Below are 14,649 nucleotides of genomic sequence, written 5' to 3' on the forward strand. Positions count from 1 at the left end.
TGCAATTAATAAATTATTAGCATATGTTAATGAGGTTCAGCATGCCATTGCAAATTAAAGGGACAGTTCGGTCCAAAAATAGCAGTTATGACGTTATTTTTTTCCCCATGGAATGCAAATAATTTTTAGAGAATATTTAATGGAGAATTTTTAAATTACATTTAAAATGTTTAAATGTGTCAAGCTCCAAAAAGTAGAAGAAACACCATAAAATGGCATAAAAAGGACTCCTTGTGACTGCAATAAAAGCAGGGTTATTATATTAAACTAAAACCATAAAAACAAGAAAATAAAATTTTAAATAAAATGAAGTTTAACTGAAATCAAATCAAATATAAAACAACTTAAACTTGTTTAGCAAGGTATCATTTCTCATTTTCATTTAGTTTATCTTGATGCAATGATGAATAAAACTAATAAAACACAAAACATAAAAAAATGCTAAAATGAAAACAGAAAAACTATAATGGTATCTCATTGGTACTAAAATAATCCCGATTCAAAGTTTCAATTGCCAGAGGATTGCTTTTTGCGAAGAACAGACTGTGAAGTTGATGCACCATGTCAGATTTGATGGCATTTACACCAATATAACTTAATAATTCTGGTTTCATTTTACTGACATATTACAGTCAAAGGTTTTTACAGAGGGGGGGATTTTGGGTATCTCTTTTTATTACTCAATAAATCAGCAAATACTGTCAAAAAAATACATTTTCACCACTTTTTTAGGAATAAAATCAGGAATATTATATATAAACAAATCCCTCAGTAAAACTGTAAATTGTGTTTATGTACATGCTGCTGAAGTTGAGAAAAAACTCATTTAAACAAAAAAAAAACGTCCTTTAAAGATACAGTTGTGGTCATAATTATTGGCATCCTTGGTAAATATGATCAAAGAAGGCTGTGAAAATTAATCTGCATTGTTAATCCTTTTGATCTTTTATTTAAAAAGATTCACAAAAATCTAACCTTTCATTGGATAATAAGAATTTAAAATGGGGGGGGGGGGGTATCATTATGAAATAAATGTTTTTCTCTAATACACATTGGCCACAATTAACGGCACCCTTTTATTCAATACTTTTTGAAACCTCCATTTGTCAGTTTAACAGCTCTAAATCTTCTCCTATAATGCCTGATGAGGTTAGAGAACACCTGACAAGAGATCAGAGACCATTCCTTCATCCAGAATCACTCCAGATCCTTTAGATTCACAGCTCCATGACGGTGCTTCTTCTCTTCAGTTCACCTCACTCATTTTCTACAGGGTTCAGGTCAGAGGACTGGAATGGCCAGCAGAAGCTTGGTTTTGTGCTCAGTGACCCATTTTTGTGTTGTTTTTGAGGTTAGTGTTTGGATTATTGTACGGTTGGAAGATCCAAACATGGCCCATTATAAGATTTCTAATAGAATCAGTCACTTATTGATTTTTTATCTGTTGGTATTTGATCGAATCCATGATGCCATGTGTCTGAACAAGATGTCCAGGACCTCCAGCAGAAATATAGGCCCACAACATAAAAAATACAGCAGTATATTTTATTGTACACATGGGGTACTTTTTATCCCTGTGTTCACCAAACCCATCTTGAGTGTTTGCTGCTAAAAAGCTCATTTTTTTAGTTTCATCTGACCATAGCAGCCAGACCCATTTGAAGTTCCAGTCGTGTCTGATAACTGAATATGCTGGAGTATGTTTTTGGATGAGCTAGCAGAATTTTTCTTGAAGCCCTCCCAAACAACATGTGGTGATGTAGGTGCTGTTTGACAATTTTTCAAATTGACCCCGAGACTCAACTATTTTCTGCAATTCAATTTTTATTTATTTTTATTTTTTTAAATAAGATCAAAAGGATTAATAATGCAGGTTTATTTTCAGAGCCGCATTTGATCATATTTACCAAGGGTGCCAATAATTCTGACCACGACTATGTATTCTGAATGAAATGCAAATAATGTGCAATAATAAAATCTAATTGTATTGTATATGAACAAACCCCTCAGTAAAATCCTTCAGAATACATATAGGAATAAAACTGTATATTGTGTATGTACGTCCTGCTGAAGTTAAGAAAACACTCATTTTGAGAAACCGCAATTAAAAATATGTATTGTAATTGAAGTGCAATAAGATAAACAATTAAATATTTTCTTTCCTCTTTTCTGAAACGGCACTTTATGAAAAGCCAAATAGCCCAAAAATCTCACACACATATATATATATAAATATATTATTCCTGTGGTGTCTTGTCTTAAAGCAGAAGAATAGCAAGCGGTTGTATTTTTCTTTCAGATCTTTGCGAACGAGACGCTGCGAACTCTGTGTCTCTGCTATAAGGACATCAGTCAGGCGGAGTTCGACGCCTGGTCTCAGAAACACCAGGCCGCCAGCATTTCGATGGTGAACCGTGAGGAGGCTCTGGACGTGGTGTACGAAGAGATCGAGAAAAACCTTCTGGTAGGGAAATAAGAAAGGAAAATCAGTATTCATTTCAGGGACGTGACTAGTGATCAGTTGATGTATTAGTCAGACTCATTAACCTGCCAGTGTTTGGCTAATTGCTATTGGCTGAAAACAGACACTTTTTAGCAGACCCTTTTATCCAAAGTGACTTAAAATTGAGAATAATAGAATATGCTTAAAAGTGAATTTCAGGTTGATAGTGTTTAAATTAATAATTTAAATTTTGATTAATGATAGTGTTAAACAATGATTCAGCAACTTTGTGAATGTCTAATCTAATTTTTATATCAAATGGTTTGCCTTCGAGATATGTTATGTATAGTTTGTTAATATTAGAAAATCTATACTTTTAATTAAAATGTCATATTAAATTGAATGTGCTAATAAACTTAACCTATTATATTATGTATGAAATATCTAAAATATATTTCTTTATACATGTAGTATTAGACTTTTGGTATATTACTCATCCTACAAGATATGTGCTAGATGTATTTTACAAAAATCTATATTCTTAATTAAAAAGTCATATTAAATTAAATATATATATATTACATTACATTATATTATATTTTGCACTATACATTTAGTATATCAATCAGCTTGCCAGATGTAGTTGTTTCTTAAATTTGGAAAATCTATATATCATATTAAATTTGTTAATGTGCTAATCATGCAGTTAGCTCATTCAATGTGTTAATAAAACCTTTTTTACTTGTATAAAAATATATTGTATATTTTATATTATGTATTTAGTAATGCACTGTTGTGTTAGATTTCTCTCTCTCTCTCTCTCTCTCTCTCTATAAATGTGTGTGTGTGTGTGTGTGTGTGTGTTTGATGAATGTGTGATTTATCTTTATTGTTTCAGCTGATTGGAGCAACAGCCATTGAAGATAAACTTCAGGACGGTGTTCCAGAAACCATTGCAAAACTGGCCAAAGCTGACATCAAGATCTGGGTTCTGACCGGAGACAAGAAAGGTGAGTGATGATTGTGAAATATTGTGTTAGTTTAAGTGAGGTTTGATTTCTAATAGATTTTGGTTTCATATTCAGAGACCGCTGAGAACATCGGCTACTCCTGCCAGCTGCTGACCGACAACATGAAGATCCACTACGGAGAGGACGTGAAGTGCGTGTCAGCTAATGTCTGTGAATGTGACAGTGGGCTGAGATTGAGTGTCTGGTTTCTGACTCTCTTGTTGTTCTCTCTCAGTGTTCAGCTGAGGAACAGACAGACCCAAAGGCGCAGTGACCCTCAAGGACGCAATAAGAAGCCGAAGGAGAAGTTTTTCACAGAGCCTGGCAAGAATGCGCTCGTCATCACTGGAGGCTGGCTGGTGCGTTCATCAAACACCGATCGACTCGCATATTATCTGGATTCATTTAGCAGACCCTTCGTTTGACCATAATGTAATATGTATAATGTTAAAGTCTTTTCAAGTAAATTTTAAGTCGATATCGTCTAACCTAATTTAATTTCAGGAGGCTAAATTGTTCACAAATATTGCCATTATATCAATTGGTCTGCCAGATATCTGCAAGATATGTTTCTTTTGTATATTTCTTAAAATTGGAAAATTATTTATTATTATTTATAAAAATATCTTGAATAGAAACATCAAATATATACAAAAAAAAACAACAACATTGGAGACACGAGTAATGATGCTGAAAAATTCAGCTTTGCATCACAGGAATAAATTACATTTGAACAGAAAACTGTTATTTCAAAGTTAAATAATATTTGACATTACTACTAATACTATTTTTAGTGTATTTTTGATCAAATAAATGCAGCCTTTGTGAGCAGAAGAGACAAAAAACATTAAAAAAAAATCTTAAACTTGAATGGTAGGTAATATTCAAATTTAAATTTTAAAAATTCAAAGAAAGTTTTCTTTTTCCTGGTACAATATGGCTGGACAACAAATTTTATTAAATATTTAAAGAATAAATATATAAAAAAAAAACAATCAAATCAGTAGATAATTTAAACAAGTAAAATATGGACATTGTCCTGCAGTTATTTTTGCAGAAACATTGAAATGAACAATTTGCATGGAAATAAAATGTTAAAATACAATACATTGGCATTATCTGTTCATTTCTATTCTCACAGAAGAATGATCATACATTTACGTATTGGCTTTATTATTACCTTTAAAATGGACATAAATAAAGTTCATCAGGAGATGAATAAAAGATGTTCAAGCCTTGAAGTTAGAAACTAAAAACTAAAGATCTCCATCTATTAATTATTAAATAAATGCTGTCTGGTTTCTGTGCAGAATGAGATTCTGTATGAGAAGAAGAAGAAGCGTCGTCGCTTCCGTCTGAAGAAGCTCAGGAAGCGGTACACAAACTCCAGCAACCCTTCGGACAGCAGCCAGCCCGTGGACGACTGGGAGAAGGAGAAGAGACAGGAGGACTTCGTGGACATGGCGTGTGAATGCAGCGCGGTGATCTGCTGCCGCGTGACGCCCAAACAGAAGGCCAACGTGGTCAGTCTGGTCAAACGCTACAAGAAAGCCGTGACCCTGTCCATCGGCGACGGAGCCAATGACGTCAACATGATCAAGAGTGCGTGAGAGCTCAATCTGATTCCTGAATCCCGGCTTATTTTACTGTCATTCAGATACGATTATAGTGATTAATCATATTTACTATTAGGATTTATTGTTTTATATTTTGTTATCATGTTAATTTTTAAGTTTTAGTCTTTTTGTCATTTTTGCACGTTTCTTTATTATTTATTTATTTCAGTTTTAGTTTGAGTTATTGTAGTACTGCAAGTTAAACTAAACATAAATTAAATATGTTGTTTAGGCAACTAGCTAGAGTTTAGTTTAAAGTTTAAGATTAGTACAGTGGTTATGTGGAATTAATTTGTTTTAGTTAACAATAATAACACTGATCCAGACAACAATAATAATAGAATCAACTCTTTTTATTCATATTAATTTAGTTTAAATGTCTTTTTTCCCCAAGAGTTCAAAAATGCAGGTTTAGAGGCAACTTTAAGTTCTTTTGTCTAGGTTTTGTATTTTTTGTTGTTGTTTTCTGTAATGATTATAATTTTAGTTAAAATTTTTGTAATTTAGTTGTGTTTTTGTCATTTTTATGTTATTTTATGTCTGGTTTTTTATTCTTTATTTCAGTTGTACTTATTTTAGTACTTCAAATTAAACTAAACACAAATTGTGATTGCTTTGCCAAGTTGTGAATTTAAAAATTTTATTTTTATTTTTTTTATAATACATGGTAATATGTGTATACTGTGTTTTATTTTACTTTTAGTAGTTTTTGCTGTGTTTCTAGCTTTTTTTTTTTTTTTCTTCAATGTCTTTTATTTCAGTTTTGGTTATTTTAGTACTTGAAGTAAAGGGAAATTAGCTGAAATTTAGTTTTTATTTTATTTTGTTTTGTAAAATGGATATAGTTGTATTTTTATTTTAGATCCAGACAATGACGAGTGAACTTTTATCCCAAGTATTAATTGATTTTAAGTGTTTTCTCAAGAGTTTGAGAGTGCAGTTGCACAGCTAACGCCTGGTTCTCCTGCTCCTGTGCAGCTGCGGACATCGGTGTGGGCATCAGCGGTCAGGAGGGGATGCAGGCTGTGATGTCCAGCGATTACGCCTTCGCTCAGTTCCGTTACCTGGAGCGCCTCCTGCTGGTCCACGGACGCTGGTCCTACATCCGCATGTGCAAATTCCTACGCTACTTCTTCTACAAGAACTTCTCCTTCACCCTGGTGCACTTCTGGTTCTCCTTCTTCAACGGATTTTCCTCTCAGGTAAGAGAGAGGTTTACAGACGTTTTGAATGCTTTAAGGTCGTATTGTCACAATATTGGAATGAAACTAAAATGCTGAAATTCAGTAGCATTCTCGATACCATGGGAAAAAATTATGTGAAATGTGAAAATAAAGCGTATGTAGGGGCGCTTTGTGTTCCCAAACGCACATTAAACTCCCAGCACATGCAGTTACTGTGAGTCTTGTTTTTAAAGAAGTGAATGTTGTGTGTGTTTTGTAGACGGCATATGAAGACTGGTTCATCACGCTGTACAATGTCTGCTATAGCAGTCTGCCTGTTCTCCTCGTCGGCCTTCTGGATCAGGTATCACTTCATTACCAGCTGTAATCTGTGCTAAAGTCACCGTCAAATCCAAACTGACACGTTTGCTCCTGTAGGATGTGAACGACAAACTGAGTTTGCGCTTCCCGAAGCTGTATCTCCCGGGGCAGCAAGGATCGCTGTTCAACTACAAGAACTTCTTCATCAGCTTGTTCCACGGTATCTTCACGTCCCTCATGATCTTCTTCATCCCGTACGGCGCCTTCCTGCAGACCATGGGACAGGACGGCGAGGCTCCGTCCGATTACCAGTCCTTCGCCGTGGTCGCAGCTTCATCGCTCATCATCACAGTCAACCTGCAGGTGCTCCATCTCCATCATGTCTCATTTCATTCTAGACTGTGACTGATTCAGTACTCAGAAGAGGCTCTTGTCAATGAACTAATGTGATCTTGTTTCTTGTCGCTCCAGATCTCATTAAACACCTCCTACTGGACGTTCGTTAACTGTTTCGCGGTGCTCGGCAGTATAGCCATTTACTTCGGCGTCATGTTTGACATCCACAGCGCAGGAATCCACGTCATTTTCCCAACCACCTTCACTTTCACAGGTGGGTGATTAGATTAGATTAGATTCAACTTTATTGTCATTGCACATGTAAGGTACAGGGCAACGAAATGCAGTTGCCCTGTACCTTACAGGGCAACTACAGGGTGATAAAGTTGCACTAACTTTTATTGCATATCTATTGATAGATTTCAAAATGCTTCAAAATGACAAATAAAAGCAGTCCATGCAACTTTTTGCGCTAAAATCCAAGTCTTTAGCTTTATATGAGGATGATTTCCTTGACGCATGATTCACGTGACGCATTATATGTTAAGCTTTTTTTTAATATATTACATGATATACATGTTTTTATAGGAATGTAATACAAAAGCTGCAGACTTAAAGAATCCCTTTGTCCTTTTGACTTAAAATAATGGGCTAGAGAAGGCAGGCTTTTCACACAATTTAAGAAAATTAATAATTATTTTTGTTATATATATTTTTTAATATATTCATGTAAATTACAGTCAAAACAAATTAATAAAAAATGCATAAATAACTATTAAAGATATTTGTTGCATTCAAAAGAATTTTAAGCTTGTTTAAAAATTTTTTTTGAATATGCATTTGATATAATTTTGAAGGTTTTAACTATAATCCTTAACTAAATATTAAATAAATATGGCATGATATACATGTTTTTTCTTTATTTAATTCTGTAGCTTCTGAATTACATTTCTATAATCACAGGTCCTTTTGACATAAAATGATGGCCATATATTATTTCATTTATTCTATTGTTATATTAATGTAAATTGCACTCAAACTAATTTAGCAAATTTGCACAACTATTTAACTTTTTAATGTTTTTTTATTTTTTATCTACATTTAAAAGAAATCTAAGCTTTTTTTTACTGAACTAAATCTTAATTTACTAAATAAAGCTATTAAAATTAAATTTGTAAAATTTAAATAAAGCTGAAATAATGTCTAATTATTAGATGGAAAAACTTAAGCTAAATGAAAATTAGAAATATTAAGGTTAAGTTGAAGCACTAACATGAATAACAATAAAAAATAAATACATAAAAACTACAACTAAACTAAAGCTGAAATAAACAAAATTAATGAACCTAGTAATATTTCCGAGAAAAAAAAAAAACGTAAAAAGTATCAAAAGAACATGATAAAAATATTTAAAAAACGTTAGTGATATTTAAGTATTAAAAAGTAATATTTAAAAACAGAATACTAATAAAAGACAAAAGTGCATAACAAAATCACTAAAAATGAAAATGACAAAGAAATCTGAAAAAAATTCTAAATAAATCTTAATTGTATAAATAAAAAATAAAAAAATACAAATGCACAAAATAAAATGGCTAAAAATGAATCTAAAATTAAAATGAAAACCTGAAAATGCAAAATAAATAAATGCTAATAGTAATTTTTAAAAACAAAAACTATTAAAAATGACATGCATAGCATAATACTAAAACAAGCGGATATTTAAATGAAAACCTAATTTAAAGTATTAATAAATACTATAATAGTAGATAAATAATACTCACATTTTGGCTGTAAGCTGACATGTACTGCACAGTTATTGTCACGGTTTAATCTCAAACAGAGCCCACACTGTGAGTTGGTGTGTGATGGTTGTTGTTTTGCCCCGTAGGCGCTGCGTCTAACGCTCTGAGACAGCCGTACCTGTGGCTGACCATCATCCTGACGGTGGGGATCTGTCTCCTCCCCGTCATCTGCATCCAGTTCCTCCATCAGACCATCTGTCCCTCGGTCGGAGACAAGGTGAGAGCCTTCAGACAGTCACACAGAGACGAGGAATCGTCTGTGTTCAATACAACACATGCAGAGACGTTACAGTCTCACGTTCTTCCTCCTGCAGGTCCAGAGGAACAGGAAGAAATACGAGCTGGAGGATGATGAAGAGGAGAGGAAGAAGAGGAAGCCAACGTTCCAGCGTGGGGGACGCTCCCGTCGCTCCGCTTATGCCTTCTCGCACTCACGCGGTTACGCCGACCTCATCGCATCGGGGCGCAGCATACGCCAGCGGCCACGCATCCGGCCCGAGCTCAGAGAGAGCATACGAGAGGTTCCTCAGGCCGAGAACATCTGAAAGCAACCCTGTCATATCTGAGCTGCCCACCGCAACGGCCAATAGGAAGAGGCCAAGTGTCATTAAAGGGGAGGGACTAATGAAAGAGCCAATGGGAAATGGGGATGAAGGGCTTTAAAGGGAAAGTACAAGAAAACGCTCACCGATGACCAGGACTGGTTTTAAAGTTGTGCACTGCGTACAACAAATTGTTTTTTCTCAGGTTTTTATTTTGTGTTTTTTTTTTTTAGTCACAATTTTGTCAATTTATTTATTTTTTGCCCAAATCGAAAGAGAGCGTTTGAGTTTTCTTACAGGGTTTTTGTCTTGTTTTTTGTTTAAAATATATATTGCTTTAAGAAAGTTTTACTATTTAGTTTAAGATAACTATATATAAAGAGAATATATTTTGAGTTGCGTTTATTTTTCTCACCAACTTGACCACTTTTTCTGGCTTTAAGCTAAATAAATAAATAAATAAATAATGATTAAAACCAGAAAAATCAGCCAATGAAAAATTAAAGTTAATTTGAAAACAATCTGTAAAATTGATATTATGCAATTTCGCTTCTTGTGGAAATTCATCTGATTTGTCTTAAACAAGATACATTTATTATATATATAAATAAATAAATAAATAATGCTTAAAACCAGAAAAAATAGACAATGAAAAATTCATCTTGTTTGATCTTCAAGCTAAATTAATTTATTTGAAAAACAAAATTGCGTAATATAAATTTTACAGAATGTTTAAAGATATTTTGTTTTTAAAATATATATTTTAGTGAAAAACAAGACACAAATACTGATTAAGAAACAAAAGATTTTTTTGCAGAGTAGTGAAGGGTGTTGATTAGATTGTTTTCTTCTTGACTACATTTGAAGACGTTTTTTTTTAAATGTGAATTCGGTAAGGAATTATCATCTTCATTTCCAAAATATTTGTTATCCTTTTTGCAAAATGTCCAAGCAAAGGGCTGAATCCCACAAACCTCAATGAAATTTCCTCACGGTTGAATCTTTTCAGGGTGTGGGTGTCTAGTTCTGGATGATGTTCCTTACGAACCGTGAAAGAATGAATGAATGCTGAAAACTCATGTTTACATAAATACTTCTGAGCTCATCTGTTCCTCCAGACCTCCACTGTCAGCGGAAACCGTTCTTGCTCCGTGCCGCAAACCCTGCCTAGAGGGTCATAGATGATTTTAATGCACTCGCTGTGGTGTTTTGTCTGATTTAATACTTCATTGCTGTTCTGTGAGCTCATGTTAAATGGGTCGTCTTGCCATTAGTTGCTGACAGATATATCTGTCTGCAGAAGAATGAAGCCTTAATGACGATTTGTTTTCTTCTGTCACGGAATTGACTTTGCACTTTGGTACAGGGACTTGGGAGGTGGACAAATCTTTCTCATTTTAACCCTAGTTACATGAGAACTGTTACAAGATTTTAAATAATCTACCATGTTATGATATCATTTATGAGAAAACACTATATTTATTAGGCTGGTTGTTCTAAATGTGTATGTTGAATGAACAGAAAAGGCTTAATACAGCCATATCAGTCTGCCAGAGTTACTTGTACGCAGCTCTTTGGATTATTTGTATGTAATGTAATATACTTTGCACAAATGTCTATAAATAAAGAGTAAGGTATAGAAAGTTTGGCTTTGTGTCATTGTTAATGTAAAAAAAATAACCTTAATTTTGCATTGTTTATTGTTACTGTACATAAAACTAAATCATAAGAATATAATTTTTCTATATAGTTAACATTTTTATTTTATGTATATTTTTGGATTGTTTTTTGAAAAAAAAAAAAATTGAATACTCATTTATTTAATCAAAAATACAATAAAATCAGTAATATTGTGAAATAATACTACAATTTAAAATATTGTTTTTTATGTAAATATATTTTAAGATATAGAACATTTGACTGTCATTGTTTATTGTAAGAAAATCATATTTATTTTACACATTTATTATTACTGTACTATAGATCATAAGAATAGTTTTTCTCTATATTTAACAGTTTTATTTTATGGATGTGTTTTTGAAAAAATTCTGTTTTTCTCACCAAGGCTTCATTTATTTAATCAAAAATACAGTGAAAACATTTGGCTTTGTGTCATTGTTTGTAGTAATATGTATATCCTATATCTTAATATTACACATTATTATTATCTGCATATGAAACTATAAATCATAATAGCAGAATAACAGTTTCTCTATATAGTTAACATTTATTTTGTGTTTTTTGCACTATATTTGTTTTTGCTCATCGCATTGCTCAAGGCTGCATTGCTGCATTTTTGCATAATATTTTATAAATACAGAAAAAGCTAATATAATAAAATAAAACAGAGTTTTCTGTTTGAATATCTTTTAAAATATATTAAATATACATCTTATATTTGAATATAAATTTCAGAAGATTCATTCATTTGAAATATCATTTTTTATAAAAGTCACTTTTGATTAATTTAATGCCTTCCTGCGGAATAATAGTATTGATTTCATTTTAAAAAGTCTTATAAACCCAAATTTTTAATATTATATTTATATACTTTATATTTAATGCTACAAAAAAAGTATACATTACGAAAGTAAGTAACAAACTCGGCTTGTAGCATATCTGAATCATTAACAAAAGTTCTGAGAATTTATATTAATAACATATTAATTCGGTCATTAATATTCATGAGGCAGATTCTCAGCCTCGGTCTGATTGGAGCGTTATTGTGCGCGTGCACGGCGAGGTGAGATGTCACGAGCGTCAGTGGCGACGTGGAGACGCAGAGCTAATAGAGTCAATACAGCCTCAACTTCCACTGTCAAACAAGCTCTGTTGGACATTTACCATCATTAATTACAACTCATTTACTTTTATTCGTCTGAGAACACATAAGCACCTGTCTAGAGAACCGCGAGTAGCTTTTGTGAGGCACTGTCAAATCTGACATTCACCAGGTAAGTTATGCTATCCGTTAGCATGGAAGCTAACGGGTTTACAGTGGATTTCTCCATTCACTCGAGTCTGCAGGCTAATTGTTGCTAGGTGTATAACTACCTGGATACTTATTAACATCTACACTGGCTTTTGCATACCGAAAAATAGTCATATAGAGCGAATATTAAACCACATACTAGTTATTTTGCTTGCGGTGGGTATAAAAGCTGTGAAGTGAGTAATTTGACAGTTTTTTCTGTTAGCTGAGGAAAGCCCAATCTGCCAAAGTAAATGCATTTCGATGTGCATATTATAAATCAATCTTTACTGACTGTGTGAAATCATAATTAGTGTGTGTATGTTATCTGTACAGTGGAGTATTTATATTTACTGAGTTATAATGTGTAAAGAATGTAATCTAAACTTTGCAGGATCATTTTAACTCCCAGAGTCCTGCAGGCGTTGGACTAGTTTCCTTGTTTTCTGTAGGCCATTCATTAGATATCTATCTACCTGTAGTCTATTGTCACCTATAATGTTGATAACAGTGCTGGATTGCATTGAATTAGTTTGTGTTTACAGTAACATTGAATGAAATGGGTTGATTTTGCATCTTTGAGGCAATCCCACAAAATCTTTCAAGAACTTAATTTTAATTGACCTATAGGTCATATTTTACTATGTTTACTGTGTAAAAATTGACTCTTGTTACTGTTAAATGGAAAAACACATATAAATGTATGTCAATTTTATGTTGGTCATTTTATACTAAAACAGAATTTTCCCTGAAATTATAGAAATTCTATTTATTATGCTACTTTTATAATAATTTTAATAACAAATAAAAACACTAATATTACAGTAGTGAAATTTACTTTCCAGAAAGTAGTAACTCAGATCTGGATGCATTATATTAAAATAATTGGTGTGAAATTTGTCAATGAAAACGATGTCCCAAATACGTTTTCTTTATGCAAAATATAATTTTAAAATGTTATCTGTTAGATTAGGGGCTTACACATATGATATTGACTTGTTGTTATGAAATTTGCTTCTTTGATTTCTTAATTTCTTAAATAAAGCCATTATTTGCTTTCTTTAGGTGTGTGAGACACACCTTTCTGCTTTCACCTGAAGGTGTAAATGAACTTCCTTGTAAGTCAAGAGAGTTCACATCATCATCTGTGATCAGAACAGACTTAATATGAACCAGGATGTTTAACCAAAATCTGCTTTATGGCAGCGTCTGAGACACAATTTCACAATCAACATCAGGGAATGTGAAACGCTGGCACGTCAACAATGTGTGTATAGGGTGTGTGCTTAACAAAGAGGTGTGTGTGTGCGTGTGCGAGTGGGGTTCTGTGTCTACCCATCAAACCCGTTTCATGTGCGATGACTCTTGCTAAACTGTATAGTGTAATAATCAGGTGTAAATTTTAATGATAATTTAGAACCTAAAATATTCTTCCTTATGTGACTGAAAAACAGGTCTCATTAATTAAAACGTATTTCTCCCATGATCTTCCAGGTTTTGCTCGGCTGATGATGAGGCTCTGAGGAAGTCTCTGGTGGTTTCCGGGGGCGATGGGTGCAAACACCAGTCAGGTGAGCGACCTGTCAGAGAGCCAGAGCATCCGCACTCTGATTGGTCCAGATGCCATTTCAGAGAATGAGCCCTTCTGGAACCAACTGATCTCATTCACCTTCACCAGCCCCACCTGCAGGTGAGACGCTCCTCTGGCCCCCATCACTGATGTCCCATACACTCTCATTCATTCAGATACAAACTTGTCATCTTTCAGTGGAAATTTGCTGTTTTGCCTCAGAAATAGCTTATTTGTGAAGATCTGATGAGTTGCTTAAATGTGAGGATTCACAAACGATGAGCATTAAATGCTGCTCCACACGAGCGAAAGAGCGCTGTGAGTTTGCATCTTGCATTTGAAAATGCAATGTGCCAAAAATCTTCCCAAATTTGTAATTTTGGCTTGAGAAAACAATGAGGTTTTTAAAAAAAACATGTCTAGGGTGTGCTGAAGCTCAGGTTCATCTTCTGCTCTCTCAGTGTGGAGGTTATATGAGGGACGGACACCAGAGGGAGACAGAGCAACTCACATCACAAACACTATTTTATAGAAATGTTCTTGTTGATTCAATGTGTTGTTCTGAATTATTCAGTGTTTGCTCAGATATGATTGAAGTTATGTGTTTCATGTCATTTCACATAATTCCCATGTTTTTGTTATTAAGAACTATTAGATGTGTAACGCTGGTTTAACATATTTAACAGCATAAAAACTAGGTCTGTGTGTTGAAATGGGGATTTCTGATGTCTTGACCTTCTCAGCTGTATCTAATAAAAATCATACAGACATATCGGACATAACCTGTTATTCAGTTCATTGCAGTGAGTAACTTATTTAGTGTGCATTCAACCTCAGTAGAGTTAGAATAATGACCTGATGTACTTAATGAA

General features: G+C 33.5%; 2 protein-coding genes across 3 annotated transcripts in view; both read left to right on the top strand.

Annotated features, from left to right (window-relative positions):
* Nucleotides 1-9,681, top strand: part of LOC306862603 (phospholipid-transporting ATPase IC-like) — a 33,676-nt gene extending 23,995 nt beyond the window's left edge. Inside the window, exons 18-28 of the mRNA XM_079405495.1 lie at nt 2,300-2,464; nt 3,342-3,453; nt 3,529-3,604; nt 3,689-3,812; nt 4,764-5,055; nt 6,048-6,271; nt 6,513-6,596; nt 6,671-6,916; nt 7,025-7,163; nt 8,781-8,911; nt 9,009-9,681. Of these exons, the coding sequence (XP_079261621.1) occupies nt 2,300-2,464; nt 3,342-3,453; nt 3,529-3,604; nt 3,689-3,812; nt 4,764-5,055; nt 6,048-6,271; nt 6,513-6,596; nt 6,671-6,916; nt 7,025-7,163; nt 8,781-8,911; nt 9,009-9,239 (1,824 nt within the window). The 3' untranslated portion in view covers nt 9,240-9,681. The remainder of the gene's footprint in view (nt 1-2,299; nt 2,465-3,341; nt 3,454-3,528; nt 3,605-3,688; nt 3,813-4,763; nt 5,056-6,047; nt 6,272-6,512; nt 6,597-6,670; nt 6,917-7,024; nt 7,164-8,780; nt 8,912-9,008) is intronic.
* A 2,290-nt stretch (nt 9,682-11,971) lies between these two features.
* Nucleotides 11,972-14,649, top strand: part of dym (dymeclin) — a 73,906-nt gene continuing 71,228 nt past the window's right edge. Inside the window, exons 1-2 of one of the 2 annotated variants that reach the window (XM_079404787.1) lie at nt 11,972-12,190; nt 13,702-13,897. In XM_079404787.1, the coding sequence (XP_079260913.1) occupies nt 13,758-13,897 (140 nt within the window). In that variant the 5' untranslated portion in view covers nt 11,972-12,190; nt 13,702-13,757. The remainder of the gene's footprint in view (nt 12,191-13,701; nt 13,898-14,649) is intronic. The other variant, XM_079404788.1, reaches the window with a different exon arrangement.

Source organism: Barbus barbus (genome assembly GCF_936440315.1).
Source record: "Barbus barbus genome assembly, chromosome: 43".
NCBI lineage: Eukaryota > Metazoa > Chordata > Actinopteri > Cypriniformes > Cyprinidae > Barbus > Barbus barbus.